The sequence below is a fragment of the Ceratotherium simum genome, chromosome 2 (genome assembly GCF_057802395.1).
Source record: "Ceratotherium simum simum isolate JZ-2026a chromosome 2, ASM5780239v1, whole genome shotgun sequence".
NCBI classification, from domain to species: domain Eukaryota; kingdom Metazoa; phylum Chordata; class Mammalia; order Perissodactyla; family Rhinocerotidae; genus Ceratotherium; species Ceratotherium simum.
In genome coordinates, this window is record NC_141901.1 from 26110800 (window position 1) to 26127849 (window position 17050).

The 17050-nt window shown below is 45.0% G+C and overlaps 1 protein-coding gene and 1 long non-coding RNA gene across 7 annotated transcripts in view; one reads left to right on the forward strand and one right to left on the reverse strand.

Moving 5' to 3' along the window:
- Positions 1-8398, forward strand: part of LOC147917778 (uncharacterized) — a 43183-nt gene extending 34785 nt beyond the window's left edge. Inside the window, exons 2-3 of the long non-coding RNA XR_015554414.1 lie at positions 418-510; positions 8239-8398. This is a non-coding gene — a long non-coding RNA (uncharacterized LOC147917778). The remainder of the gene's footprint in view (positions 1-417; positions 511-8238) is intronic.
- Positions 1-17050, reverse strand: part of HHAT (hedgehog acyltransferase) — a 319575-nt gene that overhangs the window by 236627 nt on the left and 65898 nt on the right. For all 6 annotated transcript variants that reach the window (XR_015554405.1, XM_087439462.1, XM_087439456.1 and 3 more), the window contains 2 exons: positions 12579-12773; positions 7831-8046 (listed from right to left, as the gene is read on the reverse strand). Coding sequence is in view for 5 of the 6 variants with exons in the window: in XM_087439462.1 (XP_087295588.1) it covers positions 7831-8046; positions 12579-12773 (411 nt within the window). In the remaining variant the exon portion in view is untranslated. The remainder of the gene's footprint in view (positions 1-7830; positions 8047-12578; positions 12774-17050) is intronic.

Sequence of the window (17050 nt, forward strand, 5' to 3'; positions counted from 1 at the left end):
GGCCTTGATTTAGCTCTTGACAGTTAGGGCTCATACTTACGTAAACCAGAAAGGCTCACTCCTAGGGGAGGGTGATCCTTTATCTTCCACTCTCCTCTGCCATCAAGGCACAGTGGGTCCCACCGCAGCCAGGAGGAGTGGCAGGCACTGCCCTTAGAGGAGAAGGGAGATGTGCACACCCGGGGATTTATGTTTATTACATTTTTGACCATATATCCTACCACTTTCTCAAACCATTCTCTTATAGCAAGAAGCCAGGCTAAGAAATTCTGGCTGGCTCAGTGACGTTACAACACTCTGCACAAATGGCTTTCCCCTTTTGCAGTCTGCTTGGTTAGCTACACCAAGGAAAGCTCGTTGGTTTAATTTTTTTAATGTACATCGATCAAACTAACGGAAACTTCCTTTTTCCTTTAGTTTTCTGCAGTTCACCTCAGGAAGATATTTCACCCAGCCACACCAGCCTGCATTGTTGTGAAGCAGCAATGATTGCTTTGAAGGATTCACCAGGTAAGTTTTCACAAGGGAAGCACTAGCTGGGAAGGGTTATCCAGGAAGGAAGACTGGAAATATGGGCATTTGCAGACTTTCATGGATCACAGCTAACTACCATCACAGCGGCAACACAGGACCCAAAGCAGACCCCTTTCCAAGCATCAACTGAGCATGGTTTTCATTTGAATCCTTATCTCAAGTGCACATGCTCTGCAAGACCCTACAAAGTCTACAGCAGCGGATCTACAAGCCAGTGGATGGCTAAATCCTCAGTGCAGAGACACCTACCTGCCTGATCATTTATGTCTATGTTATTTCACCGAGAAGAAAAAGGAAATAACCCAAATGTTCAACAATAGTGGGTTGGTTAAATGCACGAGTGCACCTCAATATTATGTAGCCATGAAAACTTTTTTTTTTTTGGTGAGGAAGATTGTCCTCGAGCTAACATCTGTGCCAATCTTCCTCTATTTTGTATATGGGATGCTGCCACAGCATGGCCCAATGAGCAGTGTGTAGGTCCATGCCTGGGGTTCCGAACCTGTGAACCCCAGGCCGCAAAAGCAGAGCATGTGAACCCAACCACTATGCCACTGGGCGGCCCCATGAAAACTATTTTTGATCAATGTGCATAAATAATTAAAGGCTGGAAAGATATACACCAAGTTGGCAACAGTGACTGTAATCTTTGGATGGTAAGACTTTTAGGTTATTTTTAACAATTGATTATTTTTGTAATCAGGGAAAAAAGTAATGCAACTTTACAATACTGTGAAGACATTGGTCCTCTCTGCTAGTGAGGCAAAACCTTCCATTTCTTCACCCTTCTTCTAAAAAAAATGCCTAGCTCAGGATCTGCCCTGGGAAGCCCAACATCCTCTCTGGCAAGTATTCCTCTCTCTCTCTCTTTTTTTTTTTGTCAGGAAGATCAGCCCTGAGTTAACATCCATGCCAATCCTCCTCTTTTTGCTGAGGAAGACCGGCCCTGAGCTAACATCTATTGCCAGTCCTCCTCCCTTTTTTTCCCCTTTTCTCCACACAGCCCCAGTAGATAGTTGTACGTCATAGCTGCACATCCCTCTAGTTGCTGTACGTGGGATGCTGCCACAGCATGGCCGGACAAGCAGTGCATCGGTGCGCGCCCGGATCCAAACCCCGGCCGCCAGTAGCAGAGCGCGCGCCCTTAACCACTAAGCCACCGGGCCAGCCCCTCATCTCTCTCTTTTATGCAAGCCCCATCTTTATTTCTCCTTACCTTCCCACAGCACTCGTAGATTGGTTTCCTTTGCTATGTACTGAGTTCCTCTTTGCTAATTCTCAACCCTTTTCCAGCTCTCTAAAGCAAATTCTTTTTGACCCAATGACCATCAGCAAATGAGGAAACCATTATGAACATAGTGTCCATCGGTCTGTGCAGGCTGGAAGAGTTCACATCAAGGCAATCAGCGAGACTGACGTGAAGAGGCACCAAAACAACCCAGACCAATGGACAAGCCTTTCAGGTCCCGTGAGGACTAGACCTGTACCTGAGGCCTTGGAGCATCACTGGGTGTGCAGCCCCATCCCAGGGAGCAGAGAAGCAGCTGGATGGGAGGGGAGCCCTGCCAGGCAATCAGGAAAATATGTCTATCCAATCACCTTCCAGCTCCAGGCAATCACACTACAAGGTCAGCCTTTCCTTCCCAAACAATGTGCAGTCTAAAATGACACAAATATCTGTAATTAAGAAGAAACAGGAGCTGCCATTGTGTGGCTGACTGGCTTCCCAATAATGACTTACCTACTCTCCCCAGGGCGAAACTGCCCTACCACATTGAGTAAGGCATAATTATGTCACCCCTGGACCAGAAGGGCTGGACTTTTCTCTGCAATGCCCCCTTTTTGATGCAGGCTGCCTCCTCACTCAGAGTAACAGAAATGTCTATTCCTTAATTGTACAAGCAAACACAGCAGAAGGAAAACAATCCAATTTTTCGTTCTATTTGCTTTTACTTTAAAAAATGGTTATTCATCTTTCTTTAGAGTTGAGTCATTATTACAGTCCATTTATACCTTCAATTTAGTTGACTCCCTTTTATTTAAAAAATTCAGCATTTGTCCCTTGTTGATCCAGCAGGAAGAAAAGACATGCTGTACACAGCTCACCTAATGAGCAAGGAGGCTCTCTTGTCTGCATGCAAAGCATTTCATCTGAGATATTTCAAACCTAGGAGAGTGCCAACCTGAAGATCATTGGAAACTGCCATCAATGGGAATTTTTAGTTAAGCCTCCACTAAAAGATACGCATTAACTCATCTGCAAAGTGCATTTTAAAACACATTATATTTTAAAACCTCATTTCATGCAAATTGCATAAAAAGGAATATCGAAGCCTTTCAAAGATATTCTGATGATAGAAGATGACAGTTCTCAAAGACGAAAGGTTCTTTTCCTTCACACACTAATAATACATATGTCTGAGAGCACCAAACAAAAGGCTTCCCAGAGCCAACTGTTCAACTCTGCCACCCGTGCTCCAACCTCCACGCTCAGGTCAAGGGCATTGTAGCAGGAGCCTTACTCCTTTGTGGTGGGGGAGCTTCTCTCTAGTCTGTGGTCACCCCTACTCCCAACAGATCATTCCCTAATCAGACCCTCACTCCCCGCTCCCCAGGCATCCAGGCCAAGGCCGGTGGTACACAGTGGTCTCTGCCAGAACAGCACTGGCGTCTGCATTTGGTGCTGCTGCCACAGGACTGGGACCTGGTCTGGCCAGCTTGAGCCTCCAGACTGGCATGTCCCCAGACCACACTGCATCTTCTCTCTACCGCCTGTGGGGTTCACCAAGTCAGTGCAACAAGGCTCAAGTCTTTATTCCTTCCACCCCAATCTGTATCACCTCTCTTTGCCTCCGTATTACTGTCTGTAAAGTGGTCGTAATCATGGTATCTCTCTCCCAGGTTGTTTTGAGGATGAAATGAGTTAGAACATGTAAAGCCTGATTCAGACTAAGTGCTCAGTCAGTATTATTTACTACAATTAGTATAATTCCAGGTGCCCTCTAGAACCAGAGCCCAGCCCAAATCCTGAACGGTTTGTCTGGGACACTGCCTGCCTGCCCAGCTCTGCCTCTCAGGGGCTGGGCCCACCCCTGTACCTGCCACAACTGCCTGGGTCTCTCTTCTGAGGAGATGAAACCAGCACACGGCTCTCTTCTGAGGCCAAGGATGGCTACTGCCCAGAATCCCCTACAGCTGTGCCCACCTACCAGACTGGACACCCAGGGACTCAGTGCTGGCCTAAACTTAAGTTAGTTCGCATCCTCAGGAACTTCCCTGGTGAAATCAGAAACTGGCCCCCATACACAGAGGGCAAGGAGAGACCGAAGAAAGGGGGAGATCACTCCAGATTGGTAGGCGGTGGTTTTAATAAGCAAGGGGAGTTACATACAAGGCTTGTCTTGCACGGCCAGAAGATGAGTGGATCTCTGCACCCACCTACTAGAATCTTAAAAGTTTATATAGAGGCCTTAACTGGGTTTGGTCACATATTCAGTCCAGATGGTCTCAACAACACCTTACTCTCTCAAGGCTGTGTCCTTGAAACAGCTTCTAGTGTGGGAATGGTGGGCATGGGCGAAACATACATTCCAAGGACAGGGGAGAGGGTGAGGAGCCTCCGACTGCCCAGGTCCAGGTCGTGGGTCAACTGGTGGTCACGTCTTCTCAATGACCTCCTCTAACTTACACCAGAATTGCCACACACTTTTGGCTAACCATAACAACAGCAATAGTAATAGTTAACACTTCATAGTGTGTGTCAAGCCACATTACCTACATAAAATCATTTAATCTCTTTAACAATCCTGTGAGGGACGCACTATTATTCACTGATAAGGAAGCTGAGTCACAAATAAGGTAAGTAACTCACCAAGTGCTCTCCAGCCAAAGCAGAGCAGGAACTGAAACCCTATGACAATAGGGTTGGGCTCCAGAGTCTTTGCTCTTAACCACCATGCAAGTTCCCTATTCTAACACTGGCTCTTCTGCTTGGGGTAGGAACACAGCCCTCAGCAAGGAAAAGCCCCCTGGTCCTACCACACTCAGGCTCACCATTCTCCCACACCAGCCCCCGCATTGCACAACTCAACCTGTTCAGAGTAAGATGTGGTGGCCCCAGGCTCCAAGCCAAGCAAATAAACAGTATGTCCTGCCTTTCCCTAGAACACCCTCCCATCCTGTTCCCCCCCACCATCCCTGGCTCAGTATCTGAGTTCCAGAATCATGGGAGAAAAATAAACAGGGTCCAGGTTCCTGAGACTCCAAATGCCATCAGAGATAGCCTTCAAGTTAAAGCACTGAGGCCTTTTAACAGGTACACTTTTACCTGTTCATGACTGATGTATGCAAATTTCACATGCCTTACATTACAGAAGACACCTCTTCTATACCTCCTTCATCTTGTGTATGTCAATTTACATGCTAAAAAAATTAGGTAAACAATACATTCTCCCAGGGGTGTGCCTAATACTGTCATTTTATCAACTTGAGTTCATCCTGCTGGGCTGGTTTCCACGATGAGGCTCTGCTGCCCCCTGGTGGCACAGCTTCATTCTCCTGCCCTGCATAGTTCCTGAGCATTGACCAGAGAATCTAAGAACCATGAATTTCAATATTACCATTTCATTTTACATTTATTCATTCCCTCAAGCCTAGTTCAGAGAAAACCTTGTTTACAAGCTCTTCCAGTCAGCTTTCTTCCTCCCCCTCCCAGCCTTGCCCTTCTTGGCTTCTCTGAAAGAATGCTTTCACTACTCAATTAGCTTTCTAACTTAACTGCTCCCCCTTTCAGACTCATTTTTCTCACGGGACTAAGGGCCCCATAGACACCTTCAGCAACTGCAGAAAGCTTCTGGCTGTTTTTATTTGCCCTGTAGCTTACTAAAGATTTTGCCCTTTCTAGACTGACTTTTCTATGAATCTTTCCATACCACAGAGAAAGGTTTCAATTTGCCTTTCTGAGTTCCCTGCTCTCAGCAACTGCTACCATTTTGAAAGGGGTAAAAAAGAGAGGGATAAGGGGCAGGCCCCATGGCTGAGTGGTTAAAGTTCCTTGCATTCTGCTTCAGTGGCCTGGGTTCGTGGGTTTGGATCCCAGACACGGCCCTACACCACTCATCAGCCATGGGTGGCAACCCGTATACAAAATAAAGGAAGACTGGCACAGGTGTTAGCTCAGAGCGAATCTCCCTCAGCAAAAAAAAGAAAGAGAGAGAGGGATAAGACGTAGTTGCAACTCAGAGTTTCCATCCCCGAGCCCCTGTAGGAAGAAACCAGCCCTTCTCTTCCCCAGACTGAGACTTAAGAGAATGAGAGCCCTTGGCTGAGAATTCAGGTGAGCAATGATCTCAAAGCTTGCCTCTGTGTAACAGATACAGGACCCCACAATGGGCCCCTAATATTTCCACTAGACCTTACCGGGCACAATACAAAAGGAGGAGACGTGAGAAATAAAAAAGAATGATGATTTGCCTAATAACAAAGTACAGATCCCATAGGGCAAAGCTCCTTATGGATAAGAGGCAGTCAGGAAAATAACTTGTTTCCTCTTAATGGATTTAGTCTATGTTTCTCTGAGAATTACTCTCTGTCTTCAAGAGAGGGGAAGGCAAGTGTGTGTGGATGTTTAGTCCAAAAGTTATCGGCTGGAATGTTGGAAGAATGAAAAACTCACAATAGCAAGGAGATTGTAAAAGAGACCAAACTAGGAGGGCCTGAACCCACCCTACACTGTGCCTACCCCACCTCATCCTTCCCCCCACCCCACCCAACCCCATCCCCGACTCTTCTGAGGAACTTAGGGTAGTGGTTCTCAACCTCTAGTGCGCATCAGAATCACCTGGACAGCCTGTTAAACACCACTACACCATTGATGGGCCCCAGCCCCCCGAGTGTCTGATCCAGCAGGTCTGAGGTAGGGCCTCAGAATTTGCATTTCTGACTCATTCTCAGGTGATGCTGCTGCTGCTGGTCCAGGGACCACACTTTGAGAACCACCGAGTTAGATCAGCTGCCAATACTAACTACCTCTGTCTCTTACACAATAATTTTAAACATAATTTGCAAACAGATTTTTAAATAACTTCATGACAAAAGAATGATCCTATGTAACTCAAACTAAAGTACGAGAAAACACATGCCAAACATATATCTGCCCAGAATATCAATTTCACTTAAAGATTTGTGTAGGGAAAAAAGCTAAATAATTTAACTGGCCACATTATTGTTATAATGCAGAAATATACTTTTGAGTACAATGCATAACTCAGCAGAATTTTTAAGACAGAATAAGGGATTTCTAAGAACCCTCCTACTCTTCCAGGGGTACCTTTCACGTTGCCCTCTGGAAATGTGCAACACCGCTGCTGGCCCTGCACTTTGAACTACGCTTCCAGGCCTCTGTATGTGTGTGTGTATAGGTGTATGTGCTGTGTGTTCTGTGTGTACATATGTGTGCTATGTGTACGTGTGTGCACTGTGTGAGCATTCATGTTATTATTCTCACCTCCATCAGGATTGTTTGTTTGGGGGGTTAGGTGTTGAATGTCCCTTGAGAAGCACTGCTTTAGATATTATCAATTACCAACACCTTAGGTGAATTAACTTCATAAATATGTTCCATGAAGCTAACTGTGAAACTAGAAGAAAAAAACTCTAAGTAGGAGGAAAAGTGAGGAGGGAATGATGAAGGTAGCTTGACATGAGCTTCAGACAAGGCTGCTGTCCACAGAAGTCAGGCAGGGTCCTGGGCAGAAACAGGCAGCCAGACCCGAAAACAGACTATTGCCTTCAAACTCTCTTCAACTCCACCCTGTTTTCTCATCTAGGTCACCCTGAACAATTCCCAGGCTATGGCAGAGCTATTTCATAAAGAGTCTGTGAAAATAAAAGAGAACATACAACTTGCCAACCAACAGCTTAGACAGTTTCTCTTTCTACTTTTCAAGTATTACCATGAGAATCCATTTTTTTCTTTCCCTGGGACTGCCCAGCAGTGGATACCCAGCCCCAAGTTCCTTGCTGTGCCCAGCTATCAATCCTGGTTGCCACAATCCACCGAGAATCAGGGTGGGGACTCCTAGAGTCAACATGTACAAGAGACAGGTCGACGTTTATTTTGAAGTTTATTTCCCCGAAGTATTTGATTTATTATGTAAAAAAATCAAGACGATAATATGTGTTTTCAATTTGTGAGGACCCTTGAATGAAAAGACTCAGGAGTCACATGGGTGGCCATGGCAACAAGGACAGAAGCTTGATCTACAGAAGATCAGTCCAACCCCCACCGGCCTCTACCTGTCGGATGAACTCCGGGAGGCTGAGGATGGGCCCATTGTGGAAGACGGGGTAATAGAAGACATAGGCCACCAGCCAGGGAAAGGAGTAGGAGGTGCGCCCAGCGGGCCGCTGCTGCCAGCAGAACTCGAGGCTGAAGCTGGTGTAGTACAGGCAGCGCACGGTCAGCGTGAACTGCAGCAAGTAGTACTCATTTTCTGTCTGGTACCATCCTCTCTGCAAAGTCACAAGGAGAGAACAACCCGTGAGTGGCAAGGAGGGACACCATCCAGTCTCCTGGGAAGGAGATCTCTTCCACGGGTGGAGCAGCTATACCATAAAGGGACCCGAGAACCCCTGAACAGGTAAATGTTTTTTATTTATTTATTTTTTTAAGATTTTATTTATTTATTTATTTTCCCCCCAAAGCCCCAGTAGACAGCTGCATGCCATAGCTGCACATCCTTCCAGTTGCTGCACGTGGGACACGGCCCCAGCATGGCCGGAGAAGCGGTGCGTCGGTGCGCGCCCGGGATCCGAACCCAGGCCGCCAGCAGCGGAGCGCGCGCACTCAACCGCCAAGCCACGGGGCCGGCCCTGAACAGGTAAATGTTATTGGTAATCAAAACAAGCAGTTAATGAGCAGTGGGCAAAAGACTGTCTCCGATATCAACCATCAACTTAGCGTTAGGCCTGATGCAACATAATGAAGGTTTTCCTGGATATGCATCTGTCAGATACAGCCAGTGGATAACATGAAGATTAGCTACATTCAATGGACACCTTGACAGCTTCTTCAACAATTCTAAAGATAAACAGAGGCTTCTAAATGTCATATGGGATTTCTGTCTTCAACATATTTTTCCTTTTGCTCTTCTGTTATTAATTTGATTCCACATATAGTTGAGTACTATTTGCCAAATAAGCTTTCGAGACACACAGTCAAAAGAAATAGTCTCTGCCCTTCATGTGTCTAAATGCTCATACAGGATACAGGTTTGTAAAAAATGTAATTCAATGCAGCATGAAATAAGAAATAACAAGCACGTACAAAAATATGTATGGAACAAAAGACGAGAATCAAATATGGTAAAATCTTAATATTGGAGGGAGTAAAACTATGGATCATTTTATAATCTTTATATTTTTCCATACTTTCTATAATCCATATGTATTGCTTTTTTAATGAGAAAATAATTTATGGGTATAAATACAAGATATAGAATTGGGACAAAGGAAGGAGAAGTTAATTTGATCCATGCAAGTCTTTAAGGCTTTACACAGAAAAAGTAAGCACTGAAGATTTTCTACTCCTTGTCCAGGATTTCAGAGCCACCAAGAAAGATCAAGAGAACTGCATGTTCAAAAGCATGAAAACCCAAAGCAACTAGTGTCTGGTCATTTGCTCCCCTTCGGGAATATTTTTCAAACCTCCAGTCTGCATAATAAGTGGAATATTTATTCACCACCAACATCCATAACTGATGCTAATTGTCCCCAAACAAATGATAAATATAAATGGAGTCTGTTTGGTACATTTGCCAGATCCCCAAAAAGTTAGGTGTGAATTCGTTTTTACTTTTTATTGCAAGTCTATGTCTAAGCACAGTTATTTAAATGATCGCCTAGTTCATCATTCTGGGAAGTTAAGTATCTTTTGTTACCCTATGTACCTGCATAAGTCCAGATTTTGATATATCTGCTTAAAGTATTAGCCACAGTCCACTGGTGAGAGTGAAGAAAAATTAAGGTAGCCTAACAACAGAAAAAATACTTGAATTTTCAAAATACTACAATTTTTACAAAATCGCTTAACATATATTATTTTGTTAGCTCCTCAGAACAACCCCAAAGGAAGGCAGAGAACCTATAACTTCCATTTTCCAAAGGATTTAATTGGGGCTCAGAGGTGAAATCACTGCCTTTGGCCTTAAGAGTTGGAAAGACAGTGAAGAGAAGAGACTGAAACCAGGTTTCCGCTAGCTCATCTTTCCCATCATGTTCCTTCTCATCACTCTGCCAACCCAGGGCACACCAATTCCAAGTGCCGTCCCTCAAATCAATGAATGAGTGAATGAATGAATCAACAAATGGACAAAAATGACGACATCACAGGAGTTCCTGTTCCACCTTGACTGAATAAAGAAGAGCAAAAACTTCCCAAGATTTTCTGTGCAAAGAATGTTTCTGGGGTAAAGATAAGAAATAAAAGAGGGATCTGGAGAGACAGATCAGAGAACTGCATGTTCAAAAGCATGAAAACCCAAAGGTGTCATACACTATTCAGAGGGCTGCTGGCTCTTACAAACTGGGAGACAGGAGCAGCAGCACCTGGGTGACAGGCGTCACATGGAGCTCTGTGGGACACGCACACACCTGTCCCTGCCTCTAACCCCTTACAACCCCCGCAGGCACAGTCACTCTGTGGGCAGCATCTGCCTGGATGGAGCCCTGAGCTCGAGTGCAGGGAAACACTGCCCTTACCCTCTAGTCTGCGAGACTGGACACACGGATTTCTAAATCATGCCAAGTGCATATCCGTGTCACATTGTATTAACAGGAGAAATGCTCAGCTAGCACAGAGCCCAGCACCAATGAAGCAGTCAATAACTATTTATTAATTTCATCTGAGGACTCACAGAAAAGGAAGCCAAACTGGGAGTCGGAGAGGGTTTTACATAGAGATAGGAACAGCTCTAGAGACCAAGGTCTCAGTGGACTCTGAAGGAGACAAGAGAACCGGGTGGGCGGGGCTGAGGGGGAGGTTGGCTTGGAGAGACAGGATAAAAGTGTCTAATTGGAAAGGTAAGCAGATTACCTGGCTCAAACAACTCAATGGAAGAAGCGGATGAAGATGGAGAACAGCAGAGGTCCTGCCCTGGGCACATGGCCCCTGATGTTTTCAGAGCTGTGAGTCTCTCAGGCTGGCTGCTTCCAAAACAAACGAGCCTGAAGCTGAAGGGCTCTAGTGCCGGGAGCCCAGGACCACAGACCCTCGAGCTGGGTCCTGAACTTGCCTTCTTCATGCTGTGTATTCCACCCCCCGGAGGCAAGCTCCCACTTCTGAACGGTTGAGAGTTCCCCGCAGACTAACACTCCTCTTCCCTGCAACCACAGATCTGGTGGCTTCCCTGTCAGCTGTCTTTGATGACAAGCCTGATTCTCTGACCTGAAAAGGTAAAGAGTACATTCAACAGGTAGGGAAAAGAGGGAAGCTACCCAGACTTAAGCTTGGTCTGCACAAACAGGGCTAAGTCATCCAAGTTACCAAAGACAGAACCAGGTGGTCCGGAGCTGTCCAGGGGATGCTGTGAACTACCCAGGAGATGCTCAGAGAACACGGAACAGGAACCAGAAAACTCGGTGCAGGAAGGGTTCACGGATGGGTCAATCAGCTCAGCCATGCACACCAAACTCCTAAACTCAGGACATCCTAAACTGTCATCCATCATCCCCTCGGCCAAATCTGGTGTCTGCTGACAAAATATAAATGCACTATTATTGTGACCAAGAAAAAAATAAAGCTAAGAAGGTAAACGCCTGTATAAGAAAAATTTACCAATGCAAACAAGGGCCATACAGAAGTGGGGTTTGGGCGGAATGTCCTCCTTCATTAGCACAAACAATTACTAGGTAGTTGTGTCTGTTAGGATGCCTTTGGGTTTCCAAAAATGAAGGTTTGGTCAAAAGGGAGAAAATACATCATTTTAACTTTCTAAATTCATAGAGCTTCCAGTGCGGTACATGAATAGATACTAAATACATCCATTTCATCAACTAAGAAGAAGTAAAATACCTGCCTTACTGTGTTGAGAAAATAGCTATTTTGAGTTGCTGCCCAGGCATTTTACAGTATGACAACCCTGCTCACACCCAGAGCCTGGACAGTTAGATAAGGACCTGAGCCTAGGATTCCCGCCCCAAGTTCCCACCTCGCTTTTCCCGGGGCACCTTTTAAAATAACCACTTAGAGTTGAGCCTGCGAAGAGTTAGTGGCCTCCACCCCAACCACCTTATCAGTAATAGGTGCTTGCTACATGCTCTCTATCTCCTGCCCGCTGGTGACCTGGGACAGAGGACTGCCCTTCCCCTGGCTCATTGTGCGTACCCTCCCCCCATTTCTGGAATCTGTAAGTAATAAATCTTGTGACTTTACTTCCTTTGTGTGAGTGTATTGAAACTACGCCTTCAATCAAAATGACCCCGGGGTTTTCACTTCCCCAAAGTGGGAGCTCGGATGCTGAGGGAGCTACCTGCCCACCCCATGTGGATGGCTTGTGCCTCCGCATTTAGCAGGTCATAATCTGCATATTCTTGATTTAATAACCAGCTCAGGCCCCCCCAACACAATTACCCATCCCAAGAGCTATCATGGGCATCTGATGAAAATAAGGAATGTGAGTTTCCTAAAACTTGTAGAGCATTCTACAGACGGTTTTTATTAAATGCATAGGGGACTACTGCTTTCTTTTCCCTTTGTTCCTGACCCTCCATTCCTATGACATCTGGTACCATCCATGTCTACCCAAACTGCGAGAAAAGATACAGGGTCAGCCCTGTGCAACCTCAGAGGGCTAAAACATAGGTACAAAAGACAAGAGTGGAGAATTCAGCACCAGAGTTCACATGCATCAACCCCATATGGCCACTAGGAGGAGCCCCACCATGGTTCCTCAACGGACTCGCGTCTGAAAACCAAGGCATCCACCCAGATGAGGGCACTGCCAAAGGGACCTTCTCCTTCCCCAGGGTAAGACAGAGACACTTACCTTAACTTCCTCCATGTCTTGCAGCCTCAGTGTGGAGAGCAGGAGAAGAGAACAGAGCCATGACAGGAGCAGTGACCGGAACTGGGCTACACAGAAGGAGATGATGGTGTGGAGAAAAACCATGGCCACACCTGGGGCTCCCAGCACACACCAGCAGGCCCACATTCCATAGGCTGTGAGGATCCAGGGTCTGTGCTGCAAACAGGGAGGGACCCAGAGAGAGAGACACAGAGGGAGGCAGGAGGGAGGAAAAGAGAGAGAGTGAGCTGATGGGCATTGCTACCGAAGGTTCTACATATAAGAGGATAATGCTTAGTGATCCATCAACCAAACTATTCTCACTGCCCTGGGGATTTAGTGCAACACAGACAAACAGGATTCAGAGGGACCTTTCACATTAACCCCAGAGTGATGGCTGGCTACCCTGGGGCCCTCAGAACTCCACCAGGTCTACTCTGATGCAAGGAGCCACTTCCCTGCCTTCTGGCAAAGCCACCCAGACCACCAGATCCCACAACAACAAGATATTAAGACGACTTTTCAACAGACACTATGGAAGCCAGAAGACAGCTGGAAAAACTTGGCAACCTAGAACACCACCCCCTGCATACACTATCCTGCAAAAGTGGAGGCGAAAGGAAGTATTGATACACACTTCTATGGAGTCTTATTGAGAAAACTGGGCCATCCAAACCACAAAAGGCTTTCTAAAGTCTAAGCCAGAGATTTAAAATTAAATGTCTAGTTTTGTTTTTATTTTGTTGGCATATTATTTACAGTCAAATTTATGTCATAAAAAAAGTGTATCTTACCTGCTTCATGTGATATTGAGGCCTTTGCAAAGCCAATTGGATTGATATATTTATTCCCATTTTAGGAGAATCAGAGAATATTTTTCTATTTAATTATCAAGTTTTATAGTTATTGACACTGAATAACCAAATAGATAAATTAACTATGTCTTTGCTTTTATGATATATTCTTGGTCATATCTGGCTGCTAAATCCTTACTTAAAAACCACAATAATGTTTCAACGTTGTTTGAGACAATATACAGTGGTTTAATCACCCAAGCTTTGAAGCCCAACAGCCTAAATAAATCCTGGTGTCCCTATTAACTAGCTATGTGATCCCAGGTAAGTTATGTAATCTCTCTGTGCCTCGGTTTTTTCATATATAAAATTGGGATAATAACAGTATCTACTTTGTGAGGTTGTTGTGAAGATTAGTCATTAATAGGAGTAAAATACTTACAATAGTGTCTGCATACATGGTTAGGACTCTACAAATACTAATTGTTATTTTTATAGGGAAATATGATGTGTCTTTTAGGGATGCATTTAAAAATATGGTTTCCAGGAAGACACCAAGTTGAAAAGTGGGTACTGCCTGTGAAAACAAAAAGACTTCTTTCAAGGAAAGACACGTGGAGTGTAAATTGTAAATCCCACCCACACATGCTAACTCTTCTAATATGGCTGAAGTACAATTCTTTCCCAAACCTATTCTCCAGCCCAAGAGAGAACATTTTAAGTGAGAGACTAGGTCCGTCACTTTTAAGTTCCAAGAAAATTGGAGAAATCTGCAGTTCATTTTTACTATTTTTCCATTCTACTACCCACAGAAAACAGCCACATAAATTTGCTTCAAACTTCCCCCACACTTACCTCTGGGCAGAGTCCAATTATAAGGAACAAGTTTGCCAAAGACTATTTTAAGGAGTAGTTTTAACAAATGAGAAAAAAAGGTTCTTTTTCAATATGACCTACAGCATTTACCACTTAGAATTCTTTTCCGTGCACGCATGGCTACACATATACATACATACACACAGCTACAATTTTATTAAGTGCTATTTGATCCATTTGGAAAAAGCCTGCCTGCTGGGATTCATCTGGGAACTTAACCACAGACTGAAGCTGCTTCACCTTGGAAAAAGCTGAGCGAAACTTCAGGAAATACTTAACAGGGCTGTGCAAACCCCATCTGCTTGAGAGATTCTCTAATGAATTTAACGGTGCTCATGAAAGCCACCCTGGAGGCAGACAAGTTTGTCCCATATTCTCATCCTCCACCATCTTTCTCCTGCCAAACTGTACAGACAGACAAACTTAATACCGTACTCTCTAAGACATCACCTCTAAGACAGCTCACGTTAACCTCATCTTCTCTACTGATCCTCATATTACCCACTCATTCTCCCCAGTGGGTAAAGGCAACTGTATACATACATTCACAGTGGACAGGTGATAAAACGGAAAAGACGTGAATGATGAAAAAAAGAATCACCTATTAAAAAAATGGTTGTATAAATTTGAACCCCACTAAGATACTGATTTTCATACTTTGTCTATAAAAATGCAATTGAAATTCCATCCCTAAAACACCACTAAAATCCTGATATAGTATGACTAGCCTTCTAAGCCATGTTTTCTGACTGGCGTGAGAGCAGGACAGTCCCCACTGCCAATGCAGCCCTTGAGGCACATCTCCTCCAACCACTGCCCCTCCCACACACACACCTAGAACTGGAAGAAGCAGTACAGAAAGAAGGCTAGGAACGGAAGAGCGACACTGCCTAGCAGTACAAGTTGCATCAGGGATGGGTGGATGGGTGGGTGGACAGATGGGTAGGTGGGTAGACAGATACGCATCCCCAAGTCTTGGGATTTAACCTGGTAGTTATGACTAAGAAATAACAAGAAATTGGCACCAAAATTTGGGGCTTTTTAGTCCACTAATGTGAAAACCTGCTGTCTTCCAATGTCTCTACGTATACTATTTAACCCCTTATAAACAAAGGCTGATTTGCCAATGCAGATGGAATAGAAGGGAATCATTTCACATCTCACTGCCTGCTGCCTGTTTTCTACCCACAGGGGTCTCTGACAACTGTGCTTGTGTTGGGAGAAATCTCCAAGAGTTCACAACTGATAGGACATAGGCACCAACCTACGAAAGTGGACATCTGTGATAGAACCTGCTGCCTATCACCCCAGTGAAGTCTGTAGAGAGACTAACCACTTGAGCTGGCATTTTTCCAAGGCTGAAATTAGCACCCCTGAGAAAATCTGCTCTCTTTTCTTTTGCAAGTCTGTATTCTTCAAATCTTCTTCATAGGGAGTCAGGACCCAGCCACAGGAAGAGCTGGCTGACAACACCCCTGCTCACACCATCTCTACTTTTCTAGTTTAGCTCGCTCTGTGCTGTGGGCACTGAGTGATGATAGGATGTGCCTGAGTGGTTTCCCTCATTAGCTTACCTCTGCAGGGAAGAGCAAAAGTGTAAAGCCTTGGTGAGGACTCCTGTTGGCAACAGCACCAGACTTTGTTGTGTATTAATTCTTTTTGCACATCTTCCCAGAAACCACTCAGAGGGGGCATTGTTTAAGAAATAAATAAAAGGAGTCAATTAATAATCCTTATGCATGGCATAATTTATTACATAGTACATAATCAATTGCAGCTGCTACTGAAAAAATACATATATATCTTCCCAAACAAGGAAAAAACAAAACTATCCCAGAGTCCAAACAACTCATTCTAGCCTGCTTTTCCTGGGAGCAAAGGCCACTGGGACTATACAAAGCAAATTTCATCCCTCCTTAGATAGGCACTGATGGAGGTACAAGAGTCTGGTTCCAGGAAAACCATTAGTGTATGAGATTCCTATTAGGTGTGTGGTTTCGATAATATGCTGGAAGGGAGCGCCTGTTCACCACAGCTTTCCAGAGGTCAGTTTACTCATCTCAGTCAATGCCATGGGACCGTGCTTTTCAGTCCTGTGGCCAATGACCTCACCTGGTCAGGCCTGGTGCTAACAGTGTGGGTTCTCCCAGTCAGAGGCACAATGGAAACTGCTCTGCGGTTACAACAGCACCCACCCTCTGCCCCCACACCAGGCCAGCCTTCTCAAAAAGTTCATGCAGGGGTATTTTTAGTTCTGAGGGCAGAGAACACAATGTCTCAGGTGGTGGTGAGGCCACAGGGGTGTTCAAGAAAGGAGGCAACTGTCTGACCCACCACACACACAATCCAATCATAACAAACCCACAGCCAAAGCTCAGAGGTGTTACTCAACCTCCTTTCCCAGGGCGCTGGCCCCTGACACAGTCCCGCCAAAACCCAAGGAGAGAGGCCTACCCAGAGAAAAGGCGTTTAACCTCAGCCAAAGAGCTCAGTGGAAAGTTTTACTACTTGTCACGGCAAAAAGAAAAAAGAAAGAAAAAGAAAATCACGCTTTTGAAAATAACCTGCCTTTCTCCGGGAGGAGGTGGGGCTAGCAAAGGAAAAGATGAGATTAGATACTAGATGGAGATGGGATGCATCCTTGGAGGTTAAAGGGTTGTAACAGCAAGAATTGCTAATGCCTGTCCCTGCACAGCATTGTCCATAGCTCACGATGCCTCCAAGGATGGGGAAATAAAAGACAACTGCAGCCCAAAGCTTCTGCCCTGAATAAGAACCAAAAAC